At 69.4% G+C, this 17576-nt stretch overlaps 1 protein-coding gene across 2 annotated transcripts in view; it reads left to right on the top strand.

The window, feature by feature from the left end:
- ZFPM1 (zinc finger protein, FOG family member 1) overlaps window positions 1–16962 on the top strand; it is a 56731-nt gene extending 39769 nt beyond the window's left edge. The window contains exons 4-10 of one of the 2 annotated variants that reach the window (XM_058279592.2): window positions 163–296; window positions 7301–7403; window positions 9140–9349; window positions 14304–14534; window positions 14674–14718; window positions 14799–14942; window positions 15060–16962. In XM_058279592.2, the coding sequence (XP_058135575.1) occupies window positions 163–296; window positions 7301–7403; window positions 9140–9349; window positions 14304–14534; window positions 14674–14718; window positions 14799–14942; window positions 15060–16798 (2606 nt within the window). In that variant the 3' untranslated portion in view covers window positions 16799–16962. Of the gene's footprint in view, window positions 1–162; window positions 297–7300; window positions 7404–9139; window positions 9350–14303; window positions 14535–14622; window positions 14719–14798; window positions 14943–15059 lie in introns of both variants that reach the window. The other variant, XM_058279591.2, reaches the window with a different exon arrangement.
- Window positions 16963–17576: the final 614 nt, after the last annotated feature.

The raw sequence follows: 17576 nt of genomic DNA, 5'->3' as shown, positions 1-17576 counted from the left end.
CGTGCCTCGCGCGCCCTGGGACATCCGTGCCGCGGGGGCTGGCCGGGCTGGGTCCCCGGCCAGCGTCCCTGTCTGGGGGCCCGGTGGAGCCGCCCTCCGCCCGCCCCGCAGCCCCCGCCGCGCCCCCTCACGCCTCCTCACGCCTCTGCTCTCTCCCCGCAGACGAGCTGGAGCCGGCGCCGCAGGACGGGCAGGGGGGCCCGCGGGCCCGAAGCAGCCTCCCCGAGGGCCTCTGCTGGGGCCCCTTCCGGGCGGGCGGCCAGAGCGGAGCCTCCTCCCCCGGGCAGGCGGAACCGGTAAGGAGCCCAGCGGCAGGGGGCTTCCTGCGCAGAGCCCCAGGCCCGGCCTGGGGGCCTGGGGGCTTCCCGGAGGAGGCATATGGGGGTCTGGGGGGTTTAGGGGGCCTCCTGGAGGAGGCACTGAGGGCCCTGGGACTTGGGGGGATTGGGGGCCTCCTGGAGGACACATGTGGGCCCCTGGGACCTGGGGGGTTTTGGGGGGCCTCCCGGAGGAGCGTGTGGGCCTCTGCGCCCTGGGGTTTTGGTGGGGGAGGGAACGGTCCACCAAGGCAGCGTGGGCAGCCCATGGCCAAGCCCGGGACCGGGAGGGGCTCGTGGACGACGGTCAGGACTCACAGGCGGGCGTCCGAGCAGGCAGGAGCCACTTCCTGTCACGTGCGCGTCCACGGTCAGCGCCGAGGCCAGGGGGCCGGGGCGCCCGTGGCCCTGGAGATCGGGGGACCCAGGAAGGACGGACACTGCCGGTGGCGGGGTAGGAGCTGCTTGGAGTGGGAGGCCAGTGGGGCTGGAGCGGTGGGAAGGGAAGCCGCGCCCCTTAGGCCTCCCTGCCCCTGGGACCTCGGTCCCCCATGGGCAGATCGTCCCTCGAGCCCCTCGTCTCCTGACGTGGCATGCAGGCGCAGCTTGGCCCAGCGTGCACTGGCTGCCGGCGCCACCTGCGGCTTCTGCGGGAGAGGCTGAGCCCGGCTCCCCGAGGCGTGCAAGAGGCGGCTGCCCCCCCGAGGGAGGGTGCTGGTGGGGCGGGGCGGCCAGGCCTCCGGGTCTCCTCTCGGGGGTCTCCAGGGCCCAGAGCACCTTTCAGGAGCAGAGCAGAGGCAGCAGTGAAGCTGGAGTCGTGGGTCTTAGGGGGTCTTGCTACCCCACCCCCTCCTTCTGGGGGGCTGTCCTGCCCCATCAGAGGCAGGTGTGTGGTGCCCTGCTGCCCCCGGGCACCCCCACTCTCCAGGGGAGGTTCCCTAGCCTACAGGCAGGTCACCCTGGGAGATGGGCCGAGGGGGGACGTGCCCCTCCAGGCAGGGGCGACAGACACAGAAGAGGCTTCCACTGTGTGGTTCTCTGGAGGGGCTGGGGGCACGGGTTGGGGGGAAGGGGCTGGGGACACAGGCGGGGGGGGACAGGCTGGAGGAGACGGGGCAGGGAGGATGGGCTGGGGGAAGGGGCTGGGGGGGGCACGGGCGGGGGCACCGGCGGGTTAGGGGCAGCCCCCTCTGCTATCTCCGCAGGACGAAATCCTCGATTAACCCTTATCTCCCCGCAGCCCCTATCTGGGCCTTGGCGCCGGGCGTCCAGACGCGCGGCCGAGATGATTGATTTCTGGGCGATACGGCCTCTCCGCTACCCGTTTATTGTCTAGATATTTTGGCTGACGTTTCCGCGGCCCCTTATCGAGCCCGGCTGAGGCACCCTGACGCGTCCTGTCAGCCGCTGTCCATCCGTCTGTGGGCCCCTCGCGGGCAGGGAGGGGGCGGGGAGCCCGGCTCTGCCCCGTGTGGCCTCGGGCAGGTCCCTTCCCCAACCCGGCCCCCCCGCAGAGCGAAGGCTAGCGCCCACAGGGCCAGCCAGCCCCCGAGCCCGCAGCTGTGCAGGGAGGGTCTCGTGATGGGTAGACAGACGGACGGACGGATGGAGAGGACGGGTGGTGGGTGGGTGGACAGACCGGCGGACACACGGGTGAGTGGACAAGCAGGCCCCTTTGTCCCTGAAAGCTGGCCCGGCCTGCCTGTCCCCCGCCCTCCTGCTGCGCAGCCCCAGCTGCTGCGAGGAGGGGGCTTTGCGCCCCTGGGAAGGGGCTGGGCACCCCTGCCCTGGCCGCACAGGAAGCCACGGAGGCCAGCCTCGGCCTCGCCCCACAGCACAGCCGGCCCCCAGGCCGGGCAGAGACCAGAGCACCCGGGCGCCCCTCCGTCGCCCCTCTCTCCCTCCTCCCCCCTCCCCCCATCCCCTCCTCCCCCCTCCCCCTCCCCCATCCCCCTCCTGCCCCTCTTCCCTCCCGCTAACTCCGGTCACCACCTGCTTTAAGACAGACTCAAAGCCTGCCTCCCCGGCCCCACCCAGCCCGGGTGGTCACATGACTGCCTTTCCTGTGCCCCCCACCCCCGCCCAGGCGCGTGGGGCTGCGTGTCCTTCCCCCTCCTCCGCCCGCAGCCTTGCTTCTCTCGCCGACGCGGTTCTGAGAACGCCCAGGCCTCCAGGAGCCTCCCCCTCGCAGCCAGCAGCCCCGAGCCCGGTGTCCCCCGTCCCTGCCACCTTCGCTGGGCGCCGACCCTGCAGCCCCAGGGCCCCGCGCAGACCCGAGTGTGGCACTTCAGGCCCTCCTCGACCCCCCTCGGCCCCCGTACAGATGGGAAAGCCGGGGCTCCAGGAGGCACTGCCCTGGCCCGGCCCCCCGCTCAGCTGCCAGCCCTCTCGGCCCTCTGCGGGGCAGCCCGAGTGGACAGCTGGACCCTCCTGGGGTGGCCCGCTGGGGCAGGGAGGGGGCCCTGGGGCCCCGTGCCTCAGTTTCCCTGTCTGCTGTACTCGGAGCTTACACACAGCCAGAACGTGGCGGTGCCGTGGGCAGGAAGGATCTCTGGCCACAGGGAGGTTCTGGGGACAGAGGGCAGGAGAGGCCCCCGAGCATCTCCGCAGGCCGGGCAGCAGTGGGCTCCAGGCCCCCCAGCCCAGGCAGGCGCCAAGAACCCCACCACTTCCCAAGGCCTGCACCAGGCGCTGGGGGCACGGCGACGGCAGGCGAGGGGCGTGGCACACGCCCCATCTCGCACGAGGGTACTTCCCGGGGCCAGGGTCCTGCGCCTCACAGCTGCCGGGGCGCCCAGGTGGCACTGGCTCTTCCCCCAGGGCGCCCAGCCCGGCCCCTCCCAGCCTGAACCCTGGGTGCCCTCCCCGATACTCACACAGCCCCTTCCTCACTCCCTCTGCTCTGAGGCCCACCCACCCGCTCTGGCCGCTGTCGCCTGTCCCTGCTGCCTCCTGCCCTCTAGGCTGTCCTCTTTCTCTGGCTCTTGCCCATTCTGGCCTCTCCCCACTGGTTTTGTTGCCCACCCCTCCCCCAGGAGATGGATGGATGGATGGATGGATGGTGGATGGGTAGGTAGATAGATGGTGGATGGGTGAGTGGAAGGATGGGTGGATGGATGGTGGATGGGTGGGTAGATGGATGGATGGGTGGATGGATGGTGGATGGGTGGGTAAATAGATGGGTAGATGGGTGTATGGGTGAGTAGATGGATGGATGGGTGGGTGGGTGGATGGATGGATGGGTGGGTAGATGGATGAATGGGGGTATGGATGGTAGATAGGTGTCTGGGTGAGTGGAAGGATGGGTGGATGGATGGTAGATGGGTGGGTAGATAGATGGGTGGATGGGTATATGGGTGAGTAGAAGGATGTGTTGATGGATAGGTGGGTGGGTGGAGGGAGGGAGGAACGGATAGATGGATGGAGGATGGGTGGGTGAAGGGACAGATGGGTGGGTAGATAGATGGGTGGATGGGTGGATGGGTGAGTGGAAGGATGGGTGGATGGATGGGTGGGTGGATAGGTGGGTGGCTGGAAGGATGGATGGGTGGGTGGGTAAATGGGTGTATGGGTGAGTGGAAGGATGGATGGATGATGGATGGGTGGGTGGATGGGTGAGTGGAAGGATGGGTGGGTGGATGGATGGGTGGATGGGTGGATGGAGGGATGGATAGATGGATGGATGGGTGGGTGGATGGATGAGTGGGTGGATGGATAAAAGGATGGGTGGATGAATGGATGGATGGATGGATGGGTGGATGGATGGATGGATGGATGGATGGGTGAATGAATAAAAGGATGGGAGGATAGATGGATAAAAGGATGGGAGAACGGATTGGTGGATGGATGGATGGATGGATGAAGGGAATGGATGAATCGATGGATTGATAAATGGATTGGTGGATGGATGGGTGGATGGACAGGTGGATGGACGGGTGGATGGACGGATGATGGGAGAATGATGGATGGATGGATTGACTGATGGATAGATGGGAGGGTGGATGGGAGGATGGACAGATGGATGGAGGATGAGTGGATGCTGGGTGGGTGCACGGGTAGTAGGCAGAAGCGTGGGTGGTGAATGGATGAACATGCCGCAGCAACGTGAGGGATGTACAGAGCTGGGTTCTCGCCCGCGTGACCACTTCCAGGAGCCTCTGAAGGGGGGATCCTGGCAGGTCTGGGAGTACCAGAGGAGCCCACGGACAGAGAAGCCCCTTGCTTCTGGGCCGGGCAGCGGCAAGCAGCTCCCTGGGCTGGGCTGTGGGGTTGCACGGGGGCCGGCGGTCGGCAGCCGCCCCCCGGGCTTCGGGGGGGCCTGTCTGGCTCCCAGGCCCAGCCACCCACCCCCCACCCTCATGTCGGCCCTCGCAGTGGGCTCTGCCCCCGCCGCCTCCCCTTCTGCGCCGCTGCGGATGTGCCCCATGCGGTGCGGGGACAGCCTCCACCAGCCGTGCGGCGGATGCGCGCAGATGGGGTCTCGATGGTTATCAGGCGGGCCCAGACACTGACCTCTTTGTTGGGGAAACAAGGAGCACGCTCAGGTCGCCAGGAGCCCGAGGGGCGGCGGCACGGCGGGTGCGCCGGGCCCGGCAGGGTGCTGAGGCCAGCCCCGGTGGGGAGCAGGCGCGGTGGCCCCCCGTCTCCGGGTGCTGGCAGAGGGGCAGGCTGGGAAGTTGAAAACAGCCCCCCCAGCACCCCACCGCCCATGGGGCAGGGCCAGCAGGAAGGGGCCGAGGCCGGCGGAGAAAAGGCTTCTGTGCCAGGACTGCCTGAGGGGAGCGGAAAGACAGAAGGACGGGTCATCAGCCGCCCCCCGCCGGGCTGGCCCTGCCCAGGGGAAGCAGGCACCGAAGCAGGCTCCTGGCCCCGCGTCCTGCGCGGCAGCGGGGCCGGGCCAGGGCAGGGGATGGGCGCGGGCGCGGGCGCGGGGCGCGGGGCTGGCTCGGCGCTGGGTGTGGAGGGGCCCACGCCCCGGTAGGCCACAGGCAGGCGTGTGGCCTTCAGCCCAGCAGGGGGCCGGGGTCCAAGGCCCCGCCCAGCCCCTCGGCCTCTCCCCGGCCCCTTCGCCAGCCTCCTTGGGGGTCGGCTTCGGGCCGGGGCAGCTGCTTCCTGGGTTCGGGGTCCGCGTGGCGCGAGGCGGGCCAGGCGGGGGGCGCGTGCCGCCCCTGCCGGGCGGGCCTCCGGGCTTCTGCTGCATCAGCAAGTGCGTGCGCTTTCATCACGCCGCGGGCGCACGGTTCCTTCCAGCGATAAGCGCCGAGCCGGCCGGGGAGCTGTCAGGCTCAGCTTGAGGTTTAGAAATATTGGGACGAATAATTAGATTTCATATCGTTACCAGCGCAGCCAGCGAAGGAGCCGGCAGATTAATTTTTTTCACCCTCTTCCAATCATTAATATTCATTAGCGGCTCAGGGGAGAGGCCAGGCCGCCCTGCAAGCACGGGGTCCCCGGCGGGTGCCACCCCGCCCTGGCCGGCCGATGGCCTCCGGAGCCCTGTCCCAGCCGTGTGACCCTGTCCCAGCCGCGACCCCATCCCAGCCGCGACCCCGTGACGGCATCTCAGCAGAACCTCCGAGCCAGTGGGACCCACGGGTGGCCTCCAGCCCCTCAGACTCCAGGGCCCCCCTAAAATGGGTGCCCGCCCGAAGTGGGCTCTCAGTCGGAAGGCTGGCAGCAGAGCCGATGCCTGGCGACCTCTGACCTGGCCCGGCCCCCAGGGTCGCCCACTAGACTAGCCCAGGCCCTGTGTGGGGTCGCCAGGCGGTCCGCTACCCCACCCCTCGCAGCCAAGTCGCAGAGGCCCCCCAGCCCCTCTGGTGGGTGGACCCCCGCGTGGGCCGCGCAGATGGGGCAGGAGGCAGGGGCAGCCCGAGGCTGCAGGGGGCCGGCTGGACCGGCCGCCTGGCTCCAGCGCCCACGTGCTAGAGGGGCGCGCACCCTCCACGCCCCCTCCCCATGCGCGGCAGTGCTCGCGGTCGGCAGCAGGTGGGCCTGGGTCTTCAGCCAGGGGCAGCGATGCACGAAGCTTCTCGTTAAAAGGCGCTTATTTGCTCAGAACAAAAAGCTGCTTTAAACAAGTCCTCGCGCACAGAGCGTGCGATGAGCCCCCAGGCCCAGTGCCCAGCTGGCAGAGGCCACAAGGGAGCCCGGGCAGGGCAGCGGAGACTGGCACGGCCCGTGACGAGCCTGCCATCACGGGGACAGCGCAGCCTGCTCTGCGCCCTTCATGCGGCCCTGGACCCTGCGCCTTGTCTTCCTCGTCCCTGACCGCACAGACCCCTGCCAAGCTCCAGGCTGCACACTCTCCTCTGTTTCGGGGCTGGGGGCCGCGGCAGAGGAAGGGGGCTCCCAGGAGCGCCAGCAGGGGCTCACCCACAACGCTTTCCTTCCAGGCCCAGCCCGGCTTCCAGAAGGAACTGGAAAAGGCCTGGGGGGGAGCAGTGCGTCCCCAGCCAAAGCAGTTCAGGCGGGAGCTCTGTCCCTGCCTCCCTGTGCCTCAGTTTCCCCACCTGGGAGACAAGGTTGACGGGCACGGCTGAGGCCGGGGCCAGTGTCTGTCGAGTGTCCACTGTGGGCCGGCCTCCAGCAGGGGAGGGGGACACGACTCCGGCCGCAGCCACCCCTGCAGTCCAGGGCGTGGCCAGACCCTGGGGAGTGACCAGAGAGGGCAGCAGGGCAGTGGGCGGGCCGACACGGAGGTCCCTCTCCAGGCCGATTGCGGGCTCAGCCCCCGGCGCACGTCCCGCACGCACGCTCTGTCAGGGAGAGCGCGGGTCTGGGTGCAAGTCCCGCCTGTCCCCCAGCAGTGTGCTCTCGCCCGTTCCCAAGAGCGCCCGCCCCTGGCAGGGGTGGGACCCTGCTGCGCCACGCATGGCCGACTCGGGTCTGGCGGCCCAGGTGCGGGTCCCGCTGGCCGCCCCACGGCGTCGGGTGGACGCGCCCGCGGAGCTCTCGCGCTAACTGCCCCTCCCTCCCCGCAGAGCACGGCCCTGGCCCTGCTGCTGGAGGACGAGGGCTGCTGGCTGAGGACGCTGCCCCGGGCCCCGACAGAGGCCGAAGCCAACGCCGTGGTCTACAGGAAGGGTCAGTATCGCGCGGCGCTTCCCCTGCTGCGGCCTTCCGACGGCCGGGGTTACCGGCCCTCCCTGGCCGCGCCCGCGAAGGGAAACCAGTGGGCCGGCGTGGGTGGGTGTGTGGCATCCGGCCCGCCCAAGCACGGCCAGCGCAGGCCCCGTCAGGCCCCGGCCCAGGGGCCACTTGCCAGGGCAGGCCCGGCCGAGCCCACCCAGGCAGGCGAGGCTGCTTTACGGCGCCTTCCAGAAACTACGGAGGGCCTGGGGGCGTGGTGGCCCAGGACCCGCATCAGAGGAAACCAGGGGCTGCGCGGGCTGTGGGCAGGTCCCCGCGCTGCTCCAGCCTCCCTATTTTGTCTGGTTTTGAACCCAGGACCTCAGCTGTGAGAAGCAGGCGCTCAACCCGAGCCTCTGTTTCTTTATCTGGAAAACGGGCCTGAGGTCAGAGAGCACAACGCACTGGCCGAGGCACTGGGACTCACGGCCCCAGGCCTGCCCCCAGCCCGGCCCCTCCACGCCCCCCTCAGTTCCCACCCACTTTCTAGAGTTCTGACCCCTACTGGGGGGCCAGGGAGGGCCCGAGACCCGATCCCAGGGGCCCCGTGTGGAGAGGAGGCTCCGTGCCCGTTCAGGCCACGTGGGCAGGCCACGCAGGAGCCCCCAGTGCACGCCGTGGCTGCCACATCCCCGGCAGTAAGGACACGTCGGCCCTGACCGGGGTCCCTGCCCCCCGGGACGCGGCTGAGCCCCAGGACGGCAAGGCCACGAGGGCCCGGCGGTCATGGACAAGGAGTGTGGCCCGGGGGACGTGCGGCTGCACCAGGGTCCACCCCCCGGGGGCCTCTGCGTGGACACCGAGGATGTGCCACTTCGGGACAGGCCGAGTGCTCTCCCTTGAGCCTGCGTGGTGGAGGCAGCGCCGCCCGGCTGGACGGGGCCGGCGGCCGCCGAGAGCCTCAGCTCCCTGGGGCAGCCATAACGGGTTGCCCCGCGCCGGGCATCTCCAGCCCTGGGGACCAGGTCCAGCCGTGGGCAGGGCCGCCCCTAACCTGTCGAGAGGCGTCTTCTGGGCGCTCCCAGCCTTGGGCGTTGGCTGAGCCCCGGGCGCTGCGTGGCATGTGGCCGCTTCCCAGCACCCTGCCTCGTCCCCTGGCTTGGCCCGGCGCGGCCCCCCTTCATCTCCAAAGACCCCCTTTCCAAGTTGGGGCGTGCGCACGGGACAGGGAGGACTTGGGCAAGTCCTGTGGGGAGACACAGCCCGGCCCCTGCCCGAGCCCCCTCCCCACCCGAGGAGCCCCTGGACCTGTCGCCCCACGGGACGAGCGCGTCACTCCGTGGGCCTCAGTTTCTGCTCCCAGTAGGCGCAGCAGGACATCCCCCCCCACCTCGCCTCCGCCGCGGGGCACCATGGAGCAGCAGGAAGGTTCTGGAATGCTGGGGAGACGGCTCCAGAGACCGGGCCCGTGGGTCGGCCCCCAGCAGTGCCCTGGGGGGGGGGGTCTGCCAGGAGGGACAAGGGCAGATTAGAGCAAGCTCAGGCAAGACCCCCACGGCCACGGCGGCCGAGGCCAGCAACCCCCTTGCTGGGCGCAAACTCCCAAAGCCAGGGCGGCCCCCTGGGCTGGACACCCGAGCGCATGCCCCACGAGCCTGGCCCGCCAGTGGGGGGGGTGCAGGGGGCCGGCGGGGGACAGGGGTGCAGCCACAGCCAGGCCCACGCCACGAGGACGACGTTTACCCCTGCAGGTGACGCCCTCTGGTGCAGGACCACCAAGCCCGTGCCCGCGGGGGCACTGCTGAGCGTGCTCCTGGCGGCCGAGCCCCCCAGCACCCCCAGCCAGCCCGGGAAAAGGGAACCGGGGGGCCCTGAGGGCCCAGCACCCATGCACGCCGACATCCAGCTGCTGCCCCAGCAGGCCGGCATGGCGTCCATCCTCGCCACAGCCGTCATCAACAGTGAGTACCCCAGCCCAGGGCTCGGCGGCTACAGGGACCCCGGCCGCCAGGCCCCGCCGGCCACCGAGCCAAGCTGGCGCATGCGGGATCAGACGCAGGGCGCTGGGAGGGTGCGAGGGGTGAACGCAGCAGGGCTGGAGGTGGACTCTCGCGACGGGGGCGAGAGGCCGCAGGTGGCACGAGAAGCGGGGAGGCTGAGGCGGGCCCCGCGGGCGCAGCGTGTCCCGGGCCCTGAGGGCTCGCAGTGGCAAGACAGACCCCCAACCCCAGCCCCAGCCCGACAGCCACTGGCGGCAGAGCAGCGTCTGCGGCAAACCACGCCTGTGCAGGGCCTGTAGGACCGTGTGGGGGGCTTCGGGGGCTGCCAGGACGATGAAGTAGGACGTGCTGGGCAAACACCCGCGAACCCGGCGCGAGCCAAGTGAGCTGGGCACCAGGCTCGCCAAGATGGTGCCGACACTGCCCGGGCTGGGGCAGAGCGGGAGGTGACGGTGGGCAGCAGCTGCGGCGACCCGGGCTAGGGCGCATGCACGCCGCCCTGACAGACTCCAGGGGCGTTGGGTGGCCGAGGAGGGTTCCTGGGCTGCTCAGATGAGGAAGCCACTGCACGCTTTTTTTTTTTAAGATTTATTTATTTCTCTTCCCCCCCCCAGTTGTCTGCTCCCTGTGTCCATTCGCTGTGTGTTCTTCTGCGCCTACCTGTATTCTTGTCAGCGGCACCGGGAATCTGTGTTTCTTTTTGTTGCGTCATCTTGCTGTGTCAGCTCTCCGTGTGTGCGGCGCCATTCCTGGGCAGGCTGCACTTTCTTTCACGCTGGGAGGCTCTCCTTACGGGGTGCACTCCTTGTGTGTGGGGCTCCCCTACACGGGGGACACCCCTGCGGGGCACAGCACTCCTTACGTGCATCAGCACTGCGCATGGGCCAGCTCCACACGGGTCAAGGAGGCCCGGGGCTTGAACCGTGGACCTCCCATGTGGTAGACGGACGCCCTAACCACTGGGCCAAGTCCACGTCCTTTTAATTCTCAGAATTGACACTTCCACCCCGCGGTGACCCAGCCCCCTGCCAGCCTCCTTGGTCCCTCGGCGAGATCACACGGTGTCTTCCCGCTTGTTTCACCGCTGTCTTCAGAGTCCGGCCGTGGCGCCGCGGGCGTCAGCTGCGCTCCTCACCACTGAGCAATGGCCTGGGGTGTGGCTGCGCCTCTGGGCCGGGCGTTGCCTCCTCCTGGTACCGGGAGTCAGTGCCGCGATGAGCACGGCTGTGCCGGGATCTGCTTTAGCCCGTTTTCTGAAAGCAAGTGTCCGTCTCCAGTTTCCTGGGGGACGTTCCCAGCAGTGGGGTTGCCAGGCCGGGGGGATTACCGGCTTCCCGAGGCCCCGCCGAGCAGCTCTCCAGGGCAGCACGCACACCGGCCCGCGTGGCCGTCCCGTGTTGTTGTTCTTGACAGCAGCCGTCCACTTGGTGTGAGGTGGGCCTCCCCGTGGGCCTGACTTGTGTGCTGATGTCACATGACCCTCAGCATCTTGTCAGGTCTGTTTCCCATTCGCGTGCCCTCCCTGGAGAAACGTCTGCTCACACCCTTTACCGTTTCTTTAATTAGATTGCTCTGTCTTTTTGGTTGAGTTGCAGTTCTTCACGTCTTCTGGATTCTAAACCTTTCATCAAATGTATCATTTGCAACTATCTTTTCCCATTCTGTAGGCTGTTTTCACTTTTTTGGTAATATCTTTTTTTTGAGGTCCCGGGGCTGGGGATTGAGCCTGGGACCTCTTGTATGGGAAGGAGGTGCTCACCTATGAGCTGGATCGGCCCCCAAGTTGGTCGGTTTTGTTTGTAGTCTGTTTTTTCAGGAGGCACCAGGACCTGTACCTGGGACCTCCCGTGTGGGAGGTGGGCGCTCGTCCAATTGAGCCACATCCGCAACCCTTATACTGTCCTTGGATGGACAAAACTCTCTATTTTGGTAAAGTCTAATTGATTTGTGGTGGCTTGAGCTTTTGCTGTCATACCTAAGAACCCGTGGCCAAGCCCCAGGTCAGGGGGATGTGACCCCACGTCGTCCTCCAAGGGTTCACGCTCTTAGCTCTTATCTTTAGGTCCTCGGTCCATCCGGAGTTAATTTTTGGTATGGTGTGAGGCAGGGGTGCAGCTTCCTTCTTTCGCATTCAGATGCCCAATTTCTCAGCACCGCTGGCTGGAGGCGCATCATTCCCCACTGCGTGGACTCCGCAGCCTGTTGCTAATCAGCTGCGCGTGGCCATTTCTGGACTTCCACGTCTGTCCCACTGGTCTGTGTGTCTGTCCTTACACAGGTCCCACACTGCTCTGATCACTGTAACTTTGCTGCGAGTTTTGAAATCAGGGAATGAAGGTCCTCCAGCTTTGTTCTCATTTATTATTTTTATCCCCCCGAGATGGTTCTGTCCTCTGTCTGCTTGTTGTCTGCTCTTCTCCTTTAGGAGATATATTAGGAATTGAACCTGGGACCTCCCGTGTGGGAGGCAAGTGCCCAACTGCTTTAGCCACTTCCGTTCCCTGCTGGTTGCAGCATCCGCTCATCTTCTTTAGGAGGCACCGGGAACCAAACCCAGGACTTCCCATGTGGGAGGCAGGCGCCCAATTGCTCGAACCACATCTGTTCCCCAACTTTGTTCTTGTTTAACTCTCGAGGACACCTCACCATCTTAACTTCTTTCAGCAGCGTTCTGCAGCGTTCGTTGTACGTACGCGTCTCACGTGGGTGAGATGCTATGCCCTGAGTGGCACTGCCGGCTTTTGGACGGTGATGAGGGCTTGGAGCAGAGAGAATGGGTGGGGGCCGGCTGGGCTGGAGCCCGCGGGGAGCTGCTGCGGGTGGGGTGGGGGCAGAGGGGAGAAGGCAGCAGGCCAGGTGGTGCTGCCACTGATCGCGAGGCCCAGGGCAGAGGAGCCTGGCTTTGCGCACCCTCACCTCCAGATGCCTGCTGCAGCGGGGCAGGGCCACAGCGCCCGCTGTCAGTCCCCGGAAGCTGGGGGGCGGGGGCGCGCATTAGAGGCCCACAGGCCGGCCTGCAACCCGGCACTTGGAGTTGGGGTGGGGGGGCAGGGGTAGGCAGTGACGAGAGCCACAGGGACAGAGGGTCCAGGTGGGCCACAAGCCAGACAAGGGCAGAAGAACGACCCCTGGGTTGAGCAGTCTGGAGGTCACTGCGACCTTGACCGCAGCAGTCTGTTGAGCCAGAAGGGACAAGAAGCAGAGGAGCTGGGGGGCAGCGAGGAACGGAGCAGGGCACAGAGGGCCAGCAGCTGCAGCAATGCAGCCCGAGGGGCTTGGCCACTGGGGTGGCCGCAGCTGACCAGGTGCTCGTGGCAGTGCCCAGCATGGGAGGGGCTGGACGTGGCAGGGCACCGGGGGTCCTGAGCAGGGGGCTGCCAAGGGAGCTGTGCGCAAACGAGGGTCCGGCCGAGGCGGGGGCACCGCGGCGCGCGTAGGCACGGCCCGGGGACACTGCGCGGGGGCAGCTGTCTGCTGGCCTGCGTCTGCAGGGCTCTGGGAGGCCCCTCTCCCAAGCCAGCCCAGGCTGACCCCCTCAGGGCCTCAGTTTCCCCTCTGCATAGTTCAGGGGCTTCAGCTCCTGCAGCAACGTCCCAGGGCCGTTCCCTCTGGAAAGCCCAGGGGGCTGGACGTCTTGTGACAGACGACGAGGTGTCGGCCCGCAGGGTAATTAGAGCAGTGGCGACAACCCCCTGCCCCGCGCCGGCGAGCAGTGCCCACTCGCCACTAAAATGAGCCGCTGGGGCCTCGGCCACCCTCCCTGCAGCCGGGCCTCCAGGAGGCCTGAGGCGCGCGGCCTGGCCCCCCACCTTCCAGCCCACAACACAGTTCCCAGGGGTGACCTTGCAGATACGCGCACACGCCCACCCCTGCCAAAGACGCAGGAGCCCAGCTCAAGGCCTCGGCTGATAGAGGACGCAGCTGCCCGAGGCCCCCGACGAGAGGGGACTGGAGAAGAGGTGCAGGCGGGCAGGCGACACGTTAGGAAGACAACCCAGGAAGTCACAGGAAAGCTGCAGGGGGGGGCAGGAGAGGCTCCTCCCGCAGACGGAGCAGCAGGTTCCTAGATAAGCGGGAGAGGAGGGTGGGAGCGAGGGGAGCCTGCAGGGGAGAAGCTGGATGGCAGCGGTGTCCAGATGCAGCTGGCCTGAAACCAGAGTCCCAGGACCCCGCGCTCCCCAGATGGTCAAGGCCAGGCGGCACGCCCTGCCCTGTCCCCGTCCAGCCAAGGCCCTGGCTGGCCCAGGGTGGCAGGCAGAGGCGGCAGGGACGCCCCGACAGCAGGCAGGCCCGAGCAGGCCCCAGGAAGCCGCCTCTGGCTGGTGAGAAGCCCACGCCCCCTGCCGCAGGAGGCTGGCAGCAGCCCGCTGGGGGAGCACGTGCGCATTCCCTCGCTGACGCGTGGCTGTCCAGGCGCACACGTGCCTACGCCCCCGCCCAGGGGTTCGCCACTTCTCTGCCTCCCCACCCAGAAGCACCCAGCAGGTCAGGCTCCCCGGGCTCCCGCCCCACCCCCCACCCCGCGTCACCACCCAGGTCTGTAAATCCTCTCATTCTCACCACTACGAGCAGGCGTCACCTTCCAGCAGACGTGAGCGCGTGCCACGCCATCCCCCAGGCAGCCCCAGGGGCCGGAGCCCTCCTTGGGCAGGGTGTCGGGAGGGTGGGGGGCCCTCTGGGCGCTGCGTCCTGCTGGGGTTACTGAGAGGCCCCGCTCGACGTGGGGGCTGGCGCAGCACTGGAGCTGCAGACGGGGCAGCCACGCTAAAGGGACAAAGGGCTGGCAGGTACGGGGAGGGGGCGGGCCGAGGGCGGGCGTCCGGAAGGTGACTGGGAGAGCTGGCGCAGGCAGCCAGCAGCGCGGGGCCCTCAGCCGCCAGGGCGCCCCGCTGAGGCTCCCCCCCCAACCCCGCAGAGGACATCTTCCCCTGCAAGGACTGCGGCATCTGGTACCGCAGCGAGCGCAACCTGCAGGCGCACCTGCTCTACTACTGCGCCAGCCGCCAGGGCGCCGGCTCGCCCGCCACGGCCGCCGAGGAGAAGCCCAAGGACGCCCACCCGCACGAGCGCGTGTGCCCCTTCCCCCAGTGCCGCAAGAGCTGCCCCAGCGCCAGCTCCCTGGAGATCCACATGCGCAGCCACAGCGGTGAGCTCCCGGGCGCCCCCCGGGGGGAAGGCGGCCGCGGGCAGGCTGGGGGGGGGGCGCGGGCGGCGCTCACGGCCCTGTGTTCCAGGGGAGCGCCCCTTCGTGTGCCTCATCTGCCTGTCTGCCTTCACCACCAAAGCCAACTGCGAGCGGCACCTCAAGGTGCACACCGACACCCTGAGCGGTAGGTGGGGGGCACAGCTGGGTGGCCGGGGCTGCGGCCCGAGGGGGGGTGGAGGGGCCTGACCGCCCGCTGGCCCGCAGGTGTCTGTCACAGCTGTGGCTTCATCTCCACCACAAGGGACATCCTCTACAGCCACCTGGTGACCAGCCACATGATCTGCCAGCCGGGCTCCAAGGGCGAGGTCTTCTCCGCAGGGGCCGGCCACGTTGCCAAGCCCCACCCGGGTGAGCGCGGGCACGGGCCCGGGGCCCCCCGGGAGCGGGGAAGGCGGGGGCGCCGTCCGGAGCCGCGGGTGGCTCGGGGTCCCAGGCCTGACGCGCGCCCCTCCGCTCTCCCCGCAGACACCCTGGCCAGCTTCCAGCAGCGCGCGGGCGTCCACGGCCCCCCGGCCTCCGCAGACCCGGCGCCCACGCCACCCGCGGGACCGGACAGAAGGGCCTCGGCCGAGGCCACCAACGGAGAGGCCGAGGCGGCCCCCCAGAACGGCGGGGGCGAGCCCCCCGCGGGCATCAGGGTGGAGGCGGCCGCCGAGCCCGGGGAGGCCGAGGCCGGGGAGCCCGCGGGGCCGAGCCCCGCGCGCACGCCGTCGCCCCGCAGCCCGGCGCCCGCGCGCGTCAAGGCCGAGCTGCCCAGCCCCCCGGCCGGCGCCAGCCCCGGGCCCGCGCTGCTCCTGCCCTTGGCGCTGGGGCCCGACGCGGCCGCCGCGCTGCCGCAGGCCTCGGAGATCCTGGCGCAGATGTCGGAGCTGGTGCACAGCCGCCTGCGGGCGGGCGCGGGGGCGGCGGGGGCGGCGGGGGCGGCGGGGGCGGCGGGCGCCACGTGCTTCGAGTGCGAGATCACCTTCAGCAACGTCAACAACTTCTACGTGCACAAGCGCCTCTACTGCTCCGGCCGCCGCGCGCCCGACGACGCGCCCGCCGCGCGCCGGCCCCGCGCGCCCCCCGCCAGCCCCGCGCCCCGCGACGACGAGGCGCGCGCCGCCAGCCCCGAGCCCGCCGCGGCCCGCGAGCGCAGCCCGAGCCCCGACGCCGCGGACGCCGACCCGAGCCGCACGCTGTGCGAGGCCTGCAACATCCGCTTCAGCCGCCACGAGACCTACTCGGTGCACAAGCGCTTCTACTGCGCCTCGCGCCACGACCCGCCGCCGCGCCGCCCCGCGCCCGCGCCCGCGCCCGCCCGCGCCGCCGCGCCCGCGCGCACGCGCCGCCGCCGCCGGCTCTACGAGCTGCACGCGCCCGGCCCCGCCCCCGCGCCGCCAGGCCCCGCCCCCGCGCCGCCCGCCGAGCCGCGGCCCGGAAGCGGAAACGGCGGCCCCGGAAGTGGCGCCGCGTCCTCGCCGGGCCCCGACGGCGACGATGCCGACGGCCCCATCGACCTGAGCAAGAAGCCGCGGCGCCGGGGCCCCGCGCCCCCGCCGCCGCCCGCGCCCGCGGCCCTGCCCGCGCTGGCCGACTACCACGAGTGCACCGCGTGCCGCGTCAGCTTCCACAGCCTCGACGCCTACCTGGCCCACAAGAAGTACTCGTGCCCCGCCGCGGCGCGACGGCCCGACGCCGCCGCCCTCGTGTGCCCCTACTGCCCCCCGAACGGCGTGGTCAGGGGCGACCTCGTCGAGCACTTCCGCCTGGCGCACGGCCTGCTGCTGGGAGGGCCCCCGGCGGGCCCCGGGGCGGCCGAGGCCCGGACGCCGCCCGCCGCCTCGGCCGCCGCCTCGCCCTCGCCCCCGGGCGCCGCCTCCCCGCAGCCCGTCGCCCGGACCCCCCGGGACGGCCTCAACGGCCAGGAGCTGACCGAGCCGGGCCCGGGCACCGCCGGCAGCCCCCCGCCCGGCCTCCCGCCGTCCCCGGCCGCCGCCCCGGCCCGCAGCCTATCGCCCGTGCCTGAAGCTCTGCTGCCGCCCACGCCCCCTGCCCACTCGGACAAGGGCGTCCAGACCCCCGGCTCGGGGGCGCCGGGCCCCGCGCCCAGCGGCAACCACAGGTACTGCCGTCTGTGCAACATCAGGTTCAGCAGCCTGTCCACCTTCATCGCCCACAAGAAGTATTACTGCTCCTCGCACGCCGCCGAGCACGTGAAGTGAGCCGCGCACTAGAGCCCCCGAGCCCCCGGCGCCAGGCCCCGGGCTGCGGGGGACCCTCCTCCTGGACAACTCACCAAGCACAGGCCCCAGCAGAGGGGGACTGCAGGGGGCAGCGCCCACCTGAGCCCTTGGCACTTAATAAAGAAGTTCAGTTTGATGACGCAGCGGCGGGTGAGCCTGGTTCTCTGAGCGGAGGCCGGCACCAGGCAGGGCCAGGACTTGGGGGGTCGTGTGTACCCGGTAGGCACCTGGGGCCGCCTCTGCCGGCCGTTTGGGGCGCGCTGATCCCCCACACCACCCTTGCTTTACACACGGGCCAGTGGGGCCCAGCAGGGTCCTGTTCCCTGAGAAAGTCTCCACACTGCTGGGCTGCTCTGGACCACCCCATCCCCCCCAGCCTGCCCGGCGCCACTTGGGGGGCCTGAGGGCACAGGCGCTACCTTGTAGCTGGAAGGTTCCTCCGAGTCCCTGCAAGCCTCTGTCTTGGTCTCCAGAGAGAAGGGGCGGGCCTAATCCTGGTGGCCTGGCCACGGCTGGTCTCTGTTACCCAGGGGGGTGACGGGGAGGAGGGGCTCCCCGAGGGGGGAAGGATATGGCAGAGCAGAGCTGGGGGCACTGGGGAGGAGGGCGCCCCGGGCGCCACACGTGAAACCCCCAGAGCTTGTGCTGGTCCAGCCGTAGCCCTTGAGCATCGCCCCACCAGAACAGGCGGTGGCCGCAAGGGTGCCCCTGGGCAGGCGGCACAGCCCCAGAGGAGGGGTGGGCTGCAGCACCCACA

This window comes from Dasypus novemcinctus, chromosome 18 (genome assembly GCF_030445035.2).
Source record: "Dasypus novemcinctus isolate mDasNov1 chromosome 18, mDasNov1.1.hap2, whole genome shotgun sequence".
Taxonomy (NCBI): Eukaryota; Metazoa; Chordata; class Mammalia; order Cingulata; family Dasypodidae; genus Dasypus; species Dasypus novemcinctus.
Note: the sequence above shows the minus strand (reverse complement) of the source record. Positions and strands in the feature narration are given on the sequence as shown.